General features: G+C 46.3%; 1 protein-coding gene across 1 annotated transcript in view; it reads right to left on the bottom strand.

Annotated features, from left to right (window-relative positions):
- Positions 1–16,580, bottom strand: part of FRMD4A (FERM domain containing 4A) — a 185,495-nt gene that overhangs the window by 14,615 nt on the left and 154,300 nt on the right. The window contains exons 14-15 of the mRNA XM_010001285.1: positions 12,987–13,128; positions 3,251–3,384 (exon numbers count right to left, since the gene is read on the bottom strand). Coding sequence (XP_009999587.1) covers positions 3,251–3,384; positions 12,987–13,128 — 276 coding nt within the window. The remainder of the gene's footprint in view (positions 1–3,250; positions 3,385–12,986; positions 13,129–16,580) is intronic.

Raw genomic sequence — 16,580 nt, 5'->3', positions numbered from 1 at the left:
ATGACAGGTGTTCATTACCACCATATCCAGTTCAGCCAGCTCGTAAACATACAGAACACCCAGCCCTGCAAACTCATCCCAGGACCTGACACTGAGGGTGGAGAACTTTTCTGTAACCTGCATGAACACAAGATTTTCGTGGCCTGCCCATGGTAGGTCTGTAGGTGGTGCCCGTCCCCAGGGCATTGGGGCCTGAGGCTAAACAGGCACACTTGCTTTCATCTTTGCTGCAGGGTGAGCAGGACAGAAGAGCTTCTATCAGTTCAGCTGCTTCTGAGAAGGGGCTGAGCAGATCCCAGAGCCTTCACACACAGGATGCAGGTCTGCTGAGTCAGAAAGCCCTGCTGGCAACAGCCGTGCAGGTTATGACCTGCACAGAAAAACATTCCCACCTGATTCATGATGTGTCTGAGAGGAATGTGGTGAAAACGGTCACTAAAAGCAGTGCCTGGTACCTCATTACCTGTCTGATAACACTTCATGTATCAGAGCCCCTTCCAAACCCCAGTGAAATCATGGGCAGCTTTGGAGCAATATTAGAAGATGGGAGCCAGAGTGATGGGGTCATTTCCAACGATTTGTTCAAAATCTGAAGTAAACCCCACAGAACTGAGGAATATCTGTATTCCTGAGGAATATCAGGAAGCACCAGCACTGCTGTTAATGCTGTGGCTTTTTTCCCCCTGGACTACACAATACAACCACACATATTTGAATTGCAGGCATTCAAATGCCTACAGAATAAGGCAGGAGCCTCACTAGAGCACAGCCCGACTCCTTGTACTCAAAAGTCTCCCCATGAAGGACAAAAGGCTTTTGTGTTCTTCAGCATCAGCCTTGAGAGGATTCAGCTGGCAGAGTAACCTAAATCATCTGAATCCCAAAGAACAGCAGCTGACCTTAATGCAAGTGTGCAGCTCGGGCTCCTGCCTGCCCTGGCCTCTCCCCCACTCCCTAATGGGGTTTTTCTTTCTACTCTTTTCAGGTCACTAGGAAACAAGGACCTGGTCTTTTCAAATCTTTCCTTCAAGCATTTCCCAGCAACATGGGATTGCAGCACAGCTCTGTGCCAACATGCACGACCCCCTTTTGAGAGGCACTGCTGAAGCATCTTAAGAGTCCCATTCTGCTTTGCCCCTCCAGCCCTGTGGAGTTATTTCAGCTTTTCTTCCAAATTGTGTTCCTTCCAGTGAGATGTGGCTCTAAGCACTGCATCAAGACACAGATTCCTGTATCTCTTCCTGGGGAAAACAAGGATATTTCCTTTATAACCCCTAACTTAATACAAAGCAGCACAGTGGGGAAAGAGTTCATATCTTCTGTAAAATGCTCCAAGATTGGAGCAGAACAAAATTAATGTGGGCTACCATGCTGCTTCCATAAGCTGAAAAGTATTCACAGGCACAGTCCTGAAATGTAATCTAAATTAATAAGTAACCGGAGTAGTGATGGCCTGAAGTAACCTGATGCCACTCTTATGAATGGCTCTGGCCATGCTTACTTGATTATGTCCCCACTTTTAACCCTTTTTTATCTCCTGATTTGCTGCCTTGTCCTTCTGTTTTGGCCATTTCCATGTCAAAGCAGAAAGGACTAAGGGCAGCCTGAGAGGAAATACTCCCAACTGCAGGATGAGTTGTCTAGGGTTGTAAGACAGGGTCAGACTCCCAAGTCTGACCAAGTGTCCATCAGCTGCCTCTCTGGGATCATCTACAGAAAGCATGAACACTTTCTACCAGCTCTTAAGGTGCTGACAGATGGGCTATGGCCAGCCTTGCTGAAGCATGTTAAGGGATATTGCTCCTTATCACCAGCTCCAAGCCCCAGTGGGAGCTTTTGTCTGCATCCCAGTTATTCGCAAAGTGAGCTGAGCCAATCTGAGGTTACACTGCCGATGGGGCTGGGGTTAAAGCTGGGCTATGAGCTCCTGGAGCTGTGGCACAGGCACATCTTCCCTTGCACTCATGCTGCTGCAAGGCATTACCCATCAGCAGTCAGGCAGCATTAGCTTAGGGTGGTTAAACTCCACACAGAGCCCTCCAGACCTTGTCCATCAGCCCCCAAAGAGCATGTGACAGCTTCCTGCAGTTGATCTTAGCTCTGTACTCCATGGACTTACAAAGACTGAATCTGATCCTGAGGCCTTTATCAGCACAAGTTGTTTGCTGAAGTCAGCCCAGACACTTCAGGTGAGAAAGGACTGCTCATGTGGAGTAAAGGATGGCAAGTAGGGCAGCAGAGATTTCTTCTGACTTTCTTTGTTGAAAGGTATTTTCCACAATTTATTCTTATTAGCATTAAAACTATAGACTAACTGAAACAAAGTGAAATGAGACCTGAGTAAGTGACCTGTTTCCCCCATTTTTGTAAAAGGCAAGATACACATCAAGTATTAAGCAACAACTGGAAGACCTCAGTGCCACTGTCTGCAGCTTCCAGTGGTGTTAAATTCAGATTTTCAGGCCTGGTAAACAAAGGAGGATTGCTGAATTACCCCAGTGCACGCTGCTGCTAATCTCCATGCACATATGCAGCAGGGCTGTGATTTCTCCAAACATTATACTGAACTGGCCTCCTGTGTACTCCAAGAATGAACAGGCAGGTGAGCGGGAAGCTTATGAGTTTCTGAGCTGTCCTGCATGTGCTGGGATGACCACTGTGCTTCCTCTTCTCAAGGTCTGCCACTGCACTGCCATTCCCCTACAGCAATGCCACGGCTTAGCAGATGAAGAAAGCCTACATTATGAGGTTTTGTGTACTGTATGTAAGAATGTGATGGGAAAAGAAGGTAAGGTTGGGCCTGCTTCAAGAAGAACATATATCAGCCTGAGGTTTGGGATTTTTTTGCTAATGCTAAAAGCACTTAAGAAGTGACTACCAGTACACAGGACAGCCTTCCTATGCCATTTAGGTAGCTGCATACTCCCACGAAAGTCAGTAAGAAGCCTGGCTGAATGCATCTTAAACACCATTTTGAACAGACATGGATGCTGAGCTCCCTCCTAGCCCCAAGCCAACTATGTATCCAGCAGACATGGGGTCCCCTTCTATAGGGAGGGAAAGGTCCTGTGACATTGCAATCTGCAGGTGGAACAGCTGGACCTTCCTGAGGCCTTTTTACAATGGACTCTGCAAGAAATGACTGTGGAAGGAACCTCTTCTCCTGATCCCACACTATCTCCAAACAAGGAGCGTGCTGTAAGGATGCAAGCAACAAAGTGTTACCAGTTACAAAACGTCCATTCCCTACCGCTTCTCGGAGACACAGCTTCTTCAGCTCTTCCAAGCGCTGGCGCAGTGTCTCTTCCAAAGCTTCTTGCCTGGATTTCAGTGCAGCCAGCATGTCTTTCTTGGCAGACTGAGAACTATCTGACTCTTGGGAACCTGTCAATAAACAATGATTTCACTAGGCCAGCTGTCAGCAGAAAACACATCTGGAGTACTTGTAATTTTACCCAGCCCTGGACACAGTCCTTCCAAAAAGAAATCCAACTACGACATGAAGCAGGTGTTACCCAGTCATGTTTGTTTACAGCAAATTCTTAATGTTTAAGCTAACAGAGATTTGACAGTAGGGCATTTGTAATCATCATCCAGAAAAATAAAAGCAACAAAATAATTCATGTAAAGATCCTGGGGAAAAAACCAAAAAAACACATGCAGTTCCCATGGAAGTTCCCAATGGCAAATAACAGTTCAGTTTATAAAGCCCTGGAGATGCATTTTTGGGAAATTAAGCCTAGGAGAAACCATGTGACATTACAGACTTTCTTAAGAACTGCAATTATCTAGTAGCAAACATTTTTCAATCCACTTTGAGAGCCTGTTTTATGAAAAAAAAATGTAATGGAACAAAAATACCTAGCAAGATTCCTGTAAAATACACCAAAACAACAATAACTCATAGGTCTCTGTGGGACAGTAGCTGCTCCTTGTGATGATGCAGGTCAATATATTTAAATTGATGTCTAAATGGCTTGAATTTTCTAGTGGCAATTAACCAAAAACTTTCACTGAAGTAAGTCCATGCATAAGTCAGACTCTGTTGCTCAGATGTCATGACAGCTCTTGCAACGTCAGCTCTTTAGGGGAACTTCCTGGTGGAGTTCTTGATTTTATTTTGCTTTGGGATGGTGCATCAATTGCTTCCCAAGATCTAGCACCTCAAAGAAGGGTCAATGTTGGTTGCTTCCATTTTTGGGTACCTAACTTCAGTGGCTAATTTTTTAGGATGTGCTTAGTATTCACTCTTCTTAATGCACCACTAGGCTGAGGGATGAGTTCCTAGTGAAGTCTCTACTTTGTTCTGATCCCCTTGTCTGCAAAAGCTGAGTGTGTCCTTTCATCACCAAGTAAGGACAGGAAGATGTTTGCTGTACTAGGAGCTGAAAAGCAAGCTCAAGAGGGGGTAAATGTCATCTCCACATGCTTTTCACTCATATTACTGGCTTGTTGTTCAGCTACAGCTGTAGTTCAAAGGATCCACCTTAGGTTTATGGAAGGCTGAGTTCTCGTATCTGTGGTGGATTCAGTAGAAGCATCCCACATCTGTCCACACTGACAGCTACAGCTGCACACATTCTAAAGCTCTGCCCCACACACAGCTCTGGAGCTCAGCCGAACTCTGCATCTGCTCCCTTTTTAATAAACTCCACAGTGGGTCTTGAGCTGGGCTAAATGAACGGGGCTGCTGTGGCAGAATTTTCTAGGTGATCTAAGGTATCTGAGATGTCTTCCATGAGGTGCCAGAAATATAATACTGTGAGACCTTGTGAGACTCACACTCTTCTGGACTGGCAGTGGGATACTCTAACCCATCTAAGATGTCACCAGACACAATCCACCAGCTGGATTGTGCCCAGTGATTTGTAAGGACTTCTTGTGGGCCATTTAGTCCACTGTAGATTTATCCCTGCAGAGAAGCCTTTGACTCAGCAATGCTTTAAGGGGGCTCCTCCTACTCCACAGGAGTTCCTCAGTGCTCTCAACACCCACTGTTCCAGGGTGACTCTGGGGGACTTCCCCACCTCTCTAGAGCAATAGTACAGAGAAAGCAGACCTTTATTATGTGCCGGAATCAAGACAGAACAGGATGCTACAGAGGGTTTCCTGTGTACCTGTAGGATGGGGGCAAGCAGGGGCTTCTAGATACTTTTGCAGCTTGGCCTCCAAGCCTACAGCGAAGACACTCATCCCAAGGAGGATGAAAATGTTGCTGCCATTTCAGAGAGCTCTGGAAGGAACCTGGGAACAACTATTTTGGCAGCAAAGCAGAGTGAAATTTGTGCTTTCAGCTTCATCTTTTATTGTTACTATTCCAGCAGACTGTTTAAAGAGGATTGAGGCAAACCATGCCATGATACAGTTTTGCATTGGCCCAGGGAGAGCAGAGAATCTCACAGATCTTCTCCAGCAATATTTTATGCAGTTTTCATACAGGAAGACAGCTGGAACTTATTCTGTGAAATGCCACTCTGCTTTGTTACACCTTTTATTGAGCTGTTCTGGAGCAGGGGAGGTGGAAAAAGCATCATCAACGGAGGACAACCTCATGGTAAGACATTTGTTTGGTTGCTGTAGTCATCCTGATTTCATTTGGATTTGCTCTCATAGAGCAACAAAATTCAATTCTGCAAACACATCTGTGCTGCAAGAACTTGATAGGATCTTCTAGAGGGGCCTCCCACTTGCACTGGCATGGAGACCCTTCCCTAGCATTTAGTAATTCTTACTAGAATCACAGAACTGTTTTGGCTGGAAAAGACCTTTCTGATCACCAAGTCCAAACGCTAGCCCAGCACTGCCAGGGCCACCACTAAACCATGTCCCTAAGCACCACATCTACATGGCTTTTAAATACCTTCAGGGATACCACTTCCCTGGGCAGCCTGTTCCAGTGCCTGACAACCCTGTTAGTGAAAGGAATTTTTTCTAATAACCAATCCAAACCTTCCTTGGTACAACTTGAGGCCATTTCCTCTTGTTCTATTACTTGTTACTTGGGAGAAGAGACTAACCCCCTCCTCACTACAACCTTGATCCCCCCTCTCTACAACCTCTTTTCAGGTAGCTGTAGAGAGCAAGAAGGTCTCCCCTCAGCCTGCTTTTATCCAGACTAAACCCCAGTTCCCTTGGCTGCTCCTCATAAGACTTGTGCTCTAGACTCTTCACCAGCTTCAGTAATCCTGGTGAGCAGTTAACAGCAAAGCTGAACTGCTGAATTTCTTCACTGAACTGCCAACAAATAGTTTAGTCCTGGTAGACAGAAAAGTTGCTCATGATTCCAGCAGATGTTTCAACCTTTTTTTTTTAGAACAATTTAACAACCTACATATTCCTTTCAACTGCTCTTCCCCTATCCTTCCTCTCTCTGCTCTCACCCTCCCCACTAGCCTCAGATTTATTTTTAAAAGCTGTTCATTTTTGCACTGTGGGTTGCCACAGCAGCTACATAGATGCTGAAACATTTAAAAGCACATGAACAGCCTAAATCCTGGCCAGATGCCTGTGCTGATTCGGGGTGTGTCGACAAGAAGGAAACAAACGGCTTCTGGCTGAGCTGGTACAGACCCAAATCAAGCCCAGACCACAGCATTTGCTCCAGCTGTGCTTCCCCTGAGTCAGAATCAGGCTGGTCTCATTCCTGATGCAGTCAGTGGCAGCATCCACCGAGGGCACGTTTTGACATCTTTTTCACCCCTCCCAGAAAGCAAAGGAACTGGAGGAGATCTGGAAGCGGGTGGACACGTTCTCAGTTAAGCAATGGGTTTATGGCTGAAGCCAAAGCCAGTCCTTGGCACTAACAAACCAGTTCAAATTCACCTTTTCCACGTGTGTCTTTCTATCACAAACACTTTTAGTGTAGTTAGAGTTCAAAGGCCAGGGGACAGAACATTCCACTCATGGCTTGTGATGCTGACTTTTTTTAGCTTGACCATACATGATGATCCCTTGGGCATAATGCAGGACTGACTGACTTCTTCAGACCTTCCTGCAGTTTCTTCTTCAGAAACTGTTCTGTTCTAGCTGGTTCTTTTTATTTAATTAAAAGCTGAACTATTTTGGGATGTATTATTAGATTTTTATGGGTTGGATTCTCTGCTTGTTCTCACAGGTGAAAAGCAAATGAAAACTTGATCAGTCAAGAGAAGCACACCGGTGTGAGATGCTTTTAAAGGAGCAGAGAACACTGCTTTGTAGTGCTGGGGCACCAACAGCTTCCATTAGAGGCTCTTTATTTATAAATAGGTATTAATCCAGCCTTAGGCAAGGCTGTGACCACAGACCTGCTTCTAAACCTAGTGGCAATTGACCCAGAAATGTCAGAACAAATCAAAAGACCATAAAAACCACCAAAAAATAATCAAAGATCAGTGCAAACCAAACCAATCAGGCAGATGCTACCTTAACTCAGCCCTATTAAATATGATGCTCACTGAGTCACAGCTGCCCAGTGCCTTGCAAAGGGGATCATGAACAGAGAAAAATCAGTCCTGAAAGATCAGTCCTGACATGAGACTCTTGCCTCAACAGAACAGGCTGACTGGGAGGCTTTCTCAGGTTATTTTATCTCCTACAATTAGGGCTAATTCATAAAGCAGTAAACAGGAGAAATGTTGCTGAAATACATAATTTCCCTGCACGACTTTTGAACCTTTCTATGAAAATCATTAGCCAGCCTCCTTCTCATTTGCTGTGCAAAGATCTACGAAACTCTGAATTCAACAGACACTTGTGTAAAACCATCTGATGTCCCAGAAAGAGAAAGGGTTGTGAAAACACACTGGGTAGCCAACACAGGGCATACTCTTTGTGACCATGAGGAACCTACTGAACTGAGGGTCTCTTTTTATAACTGATACTGCTGGTTTCATTTCAAAGCCAAGACAATTGTACAAGCCCTTTCCTCCTTAACATCAAGGATGGGACACAGCTTTTGGTGAACATCTACTTAATAACCTATTAGTGTGTGGATAAGCTAATCAGCTTCTTCACACTTGGCCTTTCTGAGTGTTTTCTTCATCCACTTACATTCAGGAGAATGTCAGCTGTGAAATGGGGGGACAACGTGGTTCTCCCTGCCTCATACCTGGAAACATTCCAGATCAGGTTGTACGAGGTCCTGAGCAACCTGATCTAGTTGAAGATGTCCCTGTTAATTGCAAGTGGGTTGGACTAGATGGCCTTTAAAGTAAATTCTATTGACTATTCTATGACTCTGTGGTTCCAGGGACTCACTTGTCCAGCAGGATTCATGGCTGAGCTTCTTTACTCGTGCAAATGGGCTGGTTTCTGATCTCACCAATGTTGGTGATGTCAAGGCCATCTTGGTGATATTATTGGGGACATGAAGTGAGCCACAACCCCAAAGGATCTGACCCAGGCAATGTGCTGTGACTGTGCAGATCAGCCAAGGCTCCTGGCTACCAGGTGTCTGGTCCAAGACCAGCTTTGTTTTAAAGTTTGTCAAAGAGATGAGACCAGAAATGTGAACCACTGTTTTGAAAAGAGCCCTACCAGTGACTCACTGTTCATTCCCATTTCCACCACCTATTGTAGCAGAATGGAGTCAGCTTGGAAAAGGGATAAATGAGAAGCATGAAAACAAGCAGGGAGGATAGATAGGATGCTGCTGAGTAGAGTGAGCCAAAGGTTGGTGCTAGCATCTGTGAGGGGAGAGGAAATCACTGAATCACAGAATGGTAGGGGTTGGAAGGGACTTCTAGAGATCATCTAGTCCAACCCCCCTGTTAGAGCAGGATCTCCTAGAGCAGATCACACAGGAACATGTCCAGGTGGGTTCTGAATGACTCCAGGGATGGAGGCTCCACAATCTCCCTGGGTGTTTTGTTCCAGTGCCCTGTTACCCTCAGAGTAAAAAAGTACTTGTATTTAGGGGAAACCTCCTGTGTACTAGTTTGTGACCATTACCCCTTGTTCTTCCACTTGACAACATCTGACCCCATCCTTCTGACACCCACTCTTTAGATATTTATGAACATTAATGAGATCCCCCTCAGCCTCCTTTTCTCTAAGCTAAACAGACCCAGCTCTCTCAGCCTTTCCAACCCCTAAGATTCTATGATTCTATGATAAGGCAGATGCTCCAGCCTCTTCATCACTTTAGTGACCCTGTGCTGGACTCTCTCCAGTATCCTTGTCCTTCTGGATGCAACAAGGTGGCTGAATAGTGAGGCAAGAGCTTCTAGGCATCTCTTCTCTCATTTTGTGAGTCTCCTGCTCCAGGAAAAACACATCTAAATATGGCAAACACTTCATGCTACATCCGGCTGCTGGCTCTAGCTCACTGGCATTTGGTCGAGATCCCCATGGAAGGCTGTCCCTGGAGCAGGGAGGGGAGGTCCCCCCACGCTTTGCTCCATGCCAGAGCCTGGGCTGACTCACCAGGATGTCAGTGCACAACAGCCAGCAGGCTCAGCCAGCCACTATCTCTTGTCTCTGCCAGACAAATAGGATTTCCTCCGTGGCGTGCGGGAGCCCAGCTGGGGTTGCTCCGCACAGGATGTGCTCAGATATCCTGTGGGCGACTCTTCTTCGTGCTCCCTGGCCATGCCAGAGGCCACGTGGGTGCTGTTTATCCACTCCAACACCCACTGGGGCGGTCCAGCTGGGAGAAGGCCCTGCAGGATGGAGCAGTGGGGGCCAGGGAACCAGCTGGCTGGGCTCTGTCATGGCATTTTCAAACGTAAACAGAGCCCTGCACAGGAAACCTCCAGCACTGCTGAAGGAACGGGGCTCAGGGGGCTGGAGGCTCCTCAAACATATGTCTGCAGAGCTAAAGCAAATGTGCTCCTCTGTGGTCTGTCCTCTGAGATGAAGAAGGCAGTCCAACAATAACCCAGCAATAGTGGGGCTCCTCAGTAGCTAGGAGCCCTGCAGAGCTCTTATGGCACAGACTGCTCCAAAGGAAAAATCCACCTTGGACCTAAATTGGTTTTGTTCCGATAATTATCTCTGCTGACTTTGATGACAGTTCATACCAGTTTGAAAGCAGAGCTTTTATTTGTGGACAAACCTTGCCCCAGATGCCCAGGGATGGCTCAGAGACTCTGAAGAGAAGATCCCTGATGTAAATCACAGCAGCTCACTGCTCTGAGGGGGGCCTTCAAAGCCAAAATTAGACAGAAGTGAAGGATCGTGCTTGTCAGGATGGACTAGGGAGCATCAGGCATCAAATTTACAACTCTGCAGTGGACATAGACTGCGGGAAGGGAGATCAAGGGCCTGGGAAACACAGAGAAGCTTAGGTTTTGCCCCTGAAATGCTGTGACCACGGGGAAGTCACTGTCCCAGTATAAGACTCTATCTCCCTTCCGCTGTGTCTTGAGACCGTAAGTGATGTGGTGCAGCAACTGCCTCGCACTGCATGGCAGGATCTTGGCCAGACAGTGTGAAATTTGGAAGCAACAACAAATACTTCCTTGTAGCCTTGCTGCAAACCCAAGGGAGATATGTTGGCTTCGGCGTGCTCCTTGTGGCACTGAAAGCCCCTTCAGTGAGGAGGAGTGAGATTCAGAGAGGAAATGGCTACAAGTTATTTCCAGGAAAAAAAAAAAAGACTGAGAACAGTAGGGAAGTCGGAGCAAACAGAGATTCAGTCCTGCCCTTGTGATTTTGAGTCATTTGGGGTATTTATAGCCTGGAAATCTACTGTGGCCACTTAATCATTTGCACTTATTCTCTCCAGCTCACAGGCTGCACCACGATAACCCATCATTGTTGTGACTGTGTGCCGATAATCTTCGGCACAATGGGAGGAAATGCAAAGCCTGGGATGGAGCCGGTGACAGTGCCCAGTGGGACAGGCAGTGAATGCCCCCTCCTGTCCCAGTGGGACAGGGCTGGGTCACCTCTGTCAGCCAGGCTCAAGGGAAGGGGCTCTTGGAGCAGAGAGGTCTGGGTGATTGCGTGGAAGGAGTCCAGGGTGTCCAGTTCCCTGGTATCTGTCCTCCTCTGCCAGATGTCTTTTCTCTGTATTTCCTTGTAGCTGCTGCAAGGAACACAGCAGTAGGAAACCCCACAGCTCGCCTTAACATTCTGGGGAGAGCCCTGTCCTCAGAGCTGGTAGGACCCAAAGGCAGTTCTGAAGACAGGAACCTGGAGGGAGCCATGCTTGCCTGGCCTAACACCTGGACCAAAACAGCGGCTCACACAGTCCTACATAGGCATCCAGGTAGACTGACCCACCTAGCCAGGCCTGAAGAAATGACTCACTTGGTCAATGAACTCTGCACAGGTCTACTCAGTAGTGTAATTTTGCCAAGTCTGCAAACCCTGTGCTCAGCCAGACAGGAATTGAGCGAGGAGAAAAAATTATAATACAGAAATAAAAGCATGAGCAGCTCACAGATCAGGACTTCTATCCCTGTAACCCTGGTAGGTGCTGGCCCTACAGAAGCTTTTCTGGGCCAGATTTTCTGCTGGCTTTCACCTGGCTACTGCTCTACCAGCGAGGCAGCAGAAGCAGACCCCTATGTGTTTTTCTTCCAGGAAGGTGAAAAGTCATGTCAATTAACATGAAAACAGGATTACTACCAAGCAGCTCTCACAAACTTGCGAATGGTGCCCAGGAGGCATCTTGGGAAGGCCCCAGGAACTTCCTTGGGGTACTTAACATTATTTACTTTCTAGCAGGAGAGCTGGAAAAAATGCCAAACAAACAAATTACTTCAACAACCCGACACCAGTCGCGGAGCTGCTCAGCTACTGCAACTCCCTGAGCGATGCGAGGCACAGATGGTGGATTGTTGGATTGTGAGCTGCACAGTCAGGAAGACCTAAGGAGCAGAAAAGCACCTCTGTTTGCAGTGGAGGTAAAGAATTGCACAGGAGGTTGCTCTGGAACTGTAAACTTTGTACGTCTTAACCCCTTCCTGGACATTTTCCAGGCAGGAGAGGGTGGCTTTTAAGACATGAAGGATACAGTGATGCCAAGCTGATCTACTACATCCGTGAGGGTTCAGTTTTAAAAGCATTTGTGTTCTTATATGGATTCTTCTCTTGCCAAACATCAGAATGTTATTCTGTGGTTTTACCCATCTCAAAACAATCAATTTTGGTAACTTGATGTGACGCTTAGCAGTGGGCATTTAATTGACTGGAACTGTTAATTACAGTGATACCAGCAACCTTGCCCTCCTGAAGAGCTTCTCACCTGAGCAGCTTCAAGCTGTTAGCAAACTATCAATCCTTGCTTTGCTTCTGGAGTGACACTTAGCACTGTTCTAGACACAGTTTGCGTAGTTCAGACTTACAAAAGAGTATCAAAGAAATGCAGACAACCTCCTGACTCCCCTTCTTTGGTCCTTTTCTTTTCATGCTCTTGCTCTCCTCTGTATCAACTTAAGTTTCTTTCACAAATTCTATCTTACTCATACAGGAAGGTGCTTCAAGCCACCAGAAGAAACCTCTGGGTCCCTGGCACAAGTTTGGTAAAGAGTGCTAGGGAATAGCTCTTTTGCATCTGAGACACCAGCCACATTCAAGGAACAAAGAGGCAAAGCATATATGCACTGGTTGAAGAAGCCACTCTGCCACAACACTGCAGAGGGACATCACCAGTTCCCAGCCTCTGTCTCCATGGTGAGCTACACTGGCTGACCACCTCTTCGCTGCTGGCTGGGGAACTCCTTCATCAACACGTCTGCCTAGGGATGAGCTGGGTGCTAAAGGGTGATTATGTTAGAAACTATGAAGTGAGACTAGGTCCCAGCTGAAAAGTGAGAGGCTGGAGATGACATCCTGGGGCCAAAGAGGAAACGAACAACAGTAACCAGAGAGGGGGAAGCTGCTGCCTGTGCTGTTTGTGGGACAATGTGCTGAGAGACAGACTGACACCTGGACAGACAGAAAGGCTAAAGGGAAGTGACTTTCATTGCTGCAGTGCACCTCTGGTTGCTCCCCATTATACCATGACCATGGCCCTTCCCACCATATTCTCTCCACTTACAGGATAAAGGACCTACCTGATGACAGAAGACTCCCGCTGCTGCCGCTGATAATTTTGCCTTTACTCCCCATGTTGGCCAGCTTTGAGGTCTTGAGTGTTCCAGTTTCAGTCAGGTCAATTGCAATCTCACTCAGGCTTCTTGCAGCATGAATCTTGGACTGGACAAGGACACAGGAGTTAGTCATGATCTGGTGCTTCTTGAAAGCTCACAGAAGGAAAGAGCCCTTTTGCTGTGGCAGGAAGCAGAGCTCCACAGCAAACTTGGATTATTTTACAATAGAAGCCATCTGGCACAGCATTCTCTGCTGCCCTTTTTACATTCTTAAGTGGGTACAATTCTGGCATTGCTTCCTGTTGTTTGTTATTTTCTCTGCTTTGCAATGGACATTTTTTCCTCTTAAACAAACTACGTAGGGAGTCTCTATGTTACCACATACAATAAGAAACCTTCAGAAATGCCATCTCTAGCACCTAAAGGAAGCCAGAACAGCCTTTTCAAATTTGCAAAGAGATTTTAACCAAGAAACAGTGAGGACATGGCTTAAATGGGCTGTCATGAGAAGCTGGAAGAAAACACTGGCAGGAAACCATGTTCAGGTTATGGTCCAGACTAACAAGCTCCTACTGTGAGAAACCTTTTCAAAGCATTAACATTACTCCAGTAAGAAACAACACCCAGCCCCAGATCAGTAACTGGCCTCACTAGGGCAAGGGGTCACCCATTGTACACCACAAAATGTCAACAACCTAGGCACCTGCAGGGAAAAGTAAAAACGCATACTTTGTAATCCCATAGAGGAATAGAATAGAATAGAATAGAATAGAATAGAATAGAATAGAATAGAAGTATTTCAGTCAGAAGGGACCTCCAATGATCATCTAGTCCTCCTTCTATCTTAGGAAGAAATGAGTTGACTTCCTAAAATGCCATCCCTTCTCCATTGGTTACGGAAAGATTTGAGTCAAGATGTCCAGAAAGTTCAGGTGAGAACTTTCCAGAACTTCATGTTTGTTGAAAGTGAGCTCAGATGTGGTTACACTCAGAGACCCAGCAGAGGCAGAAAATGTCCAGGGCAAGGGGGCCAGCAGCACCAAGCAATGAAATGAGCACAGTGCCTGTTTGAAGGGTTGGGCTCACTCAGAAACAACCCCACTGTCAGCAGCTTCCCATCTATCTCCAGTCCAGAGGATCAAGAACACTGATCAAAGTTGCTGGGGATGGCCCTTCAGCCCTAGCACTTCAGAATTAGCCCTAGCAATACTAAAAAAATCAACTCTACATAGGAGGGTTTCTTAGGTGGCCCCAAGAACTTTTCAGTCTTTTTTCTGAACCAGTACAGCCTTAGTATCACTGTATAATTGCAACAGCCACATCAGAACAAGCCCACCACCTCTCTATTCTTCTATCTCATTTCCAACTGGGATTATCTCCAAGCACTCAGAAAAACACAGAAGGAAGCTTTTCATTAAGCCACTGTGGAAAAATCAGTCCACATGGAAAATTTCCTCTTGTCTCCTTTGAACTAAGGACTAGCTTAAGCTCTGAGCTCTATTTTATGCATTGGTTGTTGAATTTGCTTCAGGTATCAAGCCATGCTAACAAGGAGAAAACTCTTGAACTAGGAAGAAGCTGGGTGTTTGTAACATAGCACACAAAGGGACTGCTACTTCTTCTCCAACCTAGAAATTACTCTCTTGTTTGCTGACCCTCATGTGATCTCCTGTCACAGATGGAGGGAGCTTGGAGCTTAGCCCACCACCCAAATCTCACAAATTCTGTGCTGCTGAGCTTCCAATTAGCCTGGCCTCACAGGGCCACTGACCTGCAAATTCTGGTTCCCAGAACCCAGGAAGTTGTTGGGACATTGTGCCAAGGCTCACCAGCCACACAAAGACTTCTGTTCAACAGGAGGGTGAAGCCCTAGCTCAGGATCACTTGAGCACCCCCTGCTGCACCTCCTTGAGACCAGAAGACTGAACCTGAGTCATACAGTTCAAGTGGTGGGCACATCATTACAGTGCTACCAAATCAGAAGCTGATTGATGTCCCTGTACCTGTGTGTGATCCACTACCACTGGAACTAACACGAGATGGAAGTACAAGGAACACTTGCCACTATGGGATTTTTATTGTTATTCCACAACCTTGGAAAGCAGAAATCCTTTTAACAAGAGCTAAGGCTGAACTGATGGCTGAATGCTTATACACAGCTTCAGCCTCAGCTCTGTTACTGATCTGCTGTGGGGCTTTGGGTAAGACACTTAACTTTAAGTTCTTAGCAATCCCCTGCCCCTGTTGCATATCAGTGAAATAATGAGGGAAGTAAAACGTCTCCCTGTTGCACACTGCATTTTTAAGATTAATTTAAGACTGCAAATGAAGACAGCAGTGGGAAAGCTTTATATTAAAATACCCTCAGATGTATTAGTATAGTTTAATATTCTTGGGCATTTATAGGCTCCATCATTACCATTCAGAGGTAATCAAATGTCTCACAAGCTTATTTCCACAAGCCCAAGAACAGGGTATGTGCACTTCTCATCTGAGTGCAGAAGCTGAACTACCTACCAAGATGTCAGAGCAGATCAGGCAACCAGTGCTGACTGTCTTAAACTAATGCTACAACCAGAAAGACACCTTTCATTTCCAGCAGCTCCTCCCCAAAATCAGCCCTAGGAGAAGGACAGCACTCTTCTAGCTTCTTGGATCTGATGTTTCTGGTCAGGAACAAGGGCTGTGAAATATGTTCTCCAAATAGGTCTGGAAGGTTAGTTCTAGCTGAAGAGGAAAAGTCACTGCTTTTATCTAATAAGATTTCCTGCTACTGAAGTCTTGATAAGCAGCCTGACCATGAACTGCTGTCTTGCTGCAATGGCAGATCTTTGGAGGTAACAAGCCTTCAGACTGCTCCTGTCCTGGTGATTTATCCCCTGCAGGTGTATATATGCTGCATGAATCTACATATATGTAGGGTTATGTATACTTTGCATAACTCCAGCAACAGCTATACTGGTCAAACCCATTATCTGTCTAACCCAACATACTGAGTCCTTGCAATGGATATGTAGGAAAGTACAAACCCCAACTCTGCACAGACAGACCCTGCCCTCCTGCTCTGCAAGGCAGTGGTTTTCCTGTATTTGTAGAATAGTTACAGCCAGAAGCCCAGCAGTTTTCTTCCACTCTTAATAAGTGAGGGCACACTCTGGTCCTACATGTTTGACCAACTGCAATGCAGAGCGATGGAAATGCAGATGGATGCTCTTGTGGTCCTGCCAGGCAGGCCAGGCCTGCAGTGGCTGGAAGTGTGCCCTACACATGTTAAATGAAAAATGTAACACCAAAGCCTGGCATCCCTGGAGCCAGGGGAGAGGATAAACAAAGAAGAGGAGAGCAAATGGGATCAGCAGGGCAGAGTGCAGCCCACAGAAGGTGCAATCCAAGCCTGCTTGAAGCAATAGGAGAAGGTTTTAGATCCCACATCCTGCACTGAACAGTGGGGATGGAGCATCTCCTGAAAGGAATGGGGTTAATTTTCCATGCTGCTCAATTCCTGCTACCTACAGCAATGCCAATCAGCATCGGGTGGTCTTGTGCTTTGGACAGCCA

The sequence above is a fragment of the Chaetura pelagica genome, unplaced genomic scaffold (assembly GCF_000747805.2).
Source record: "Chaetura pelagica isolate M959 unplaced genomic scaffold, ChaPel_1.0 scaffold66, whole genome shotgun sequence".
Lineage (NCBI taxonomy): Eukaryota > Metazoa > Chordata > Aves > Apodiformes > Apodidae > Chaetura > Chaetura pelagica.
This window is presented reverse-complemented; position numbering and strand designations above follow the sequence as displayed.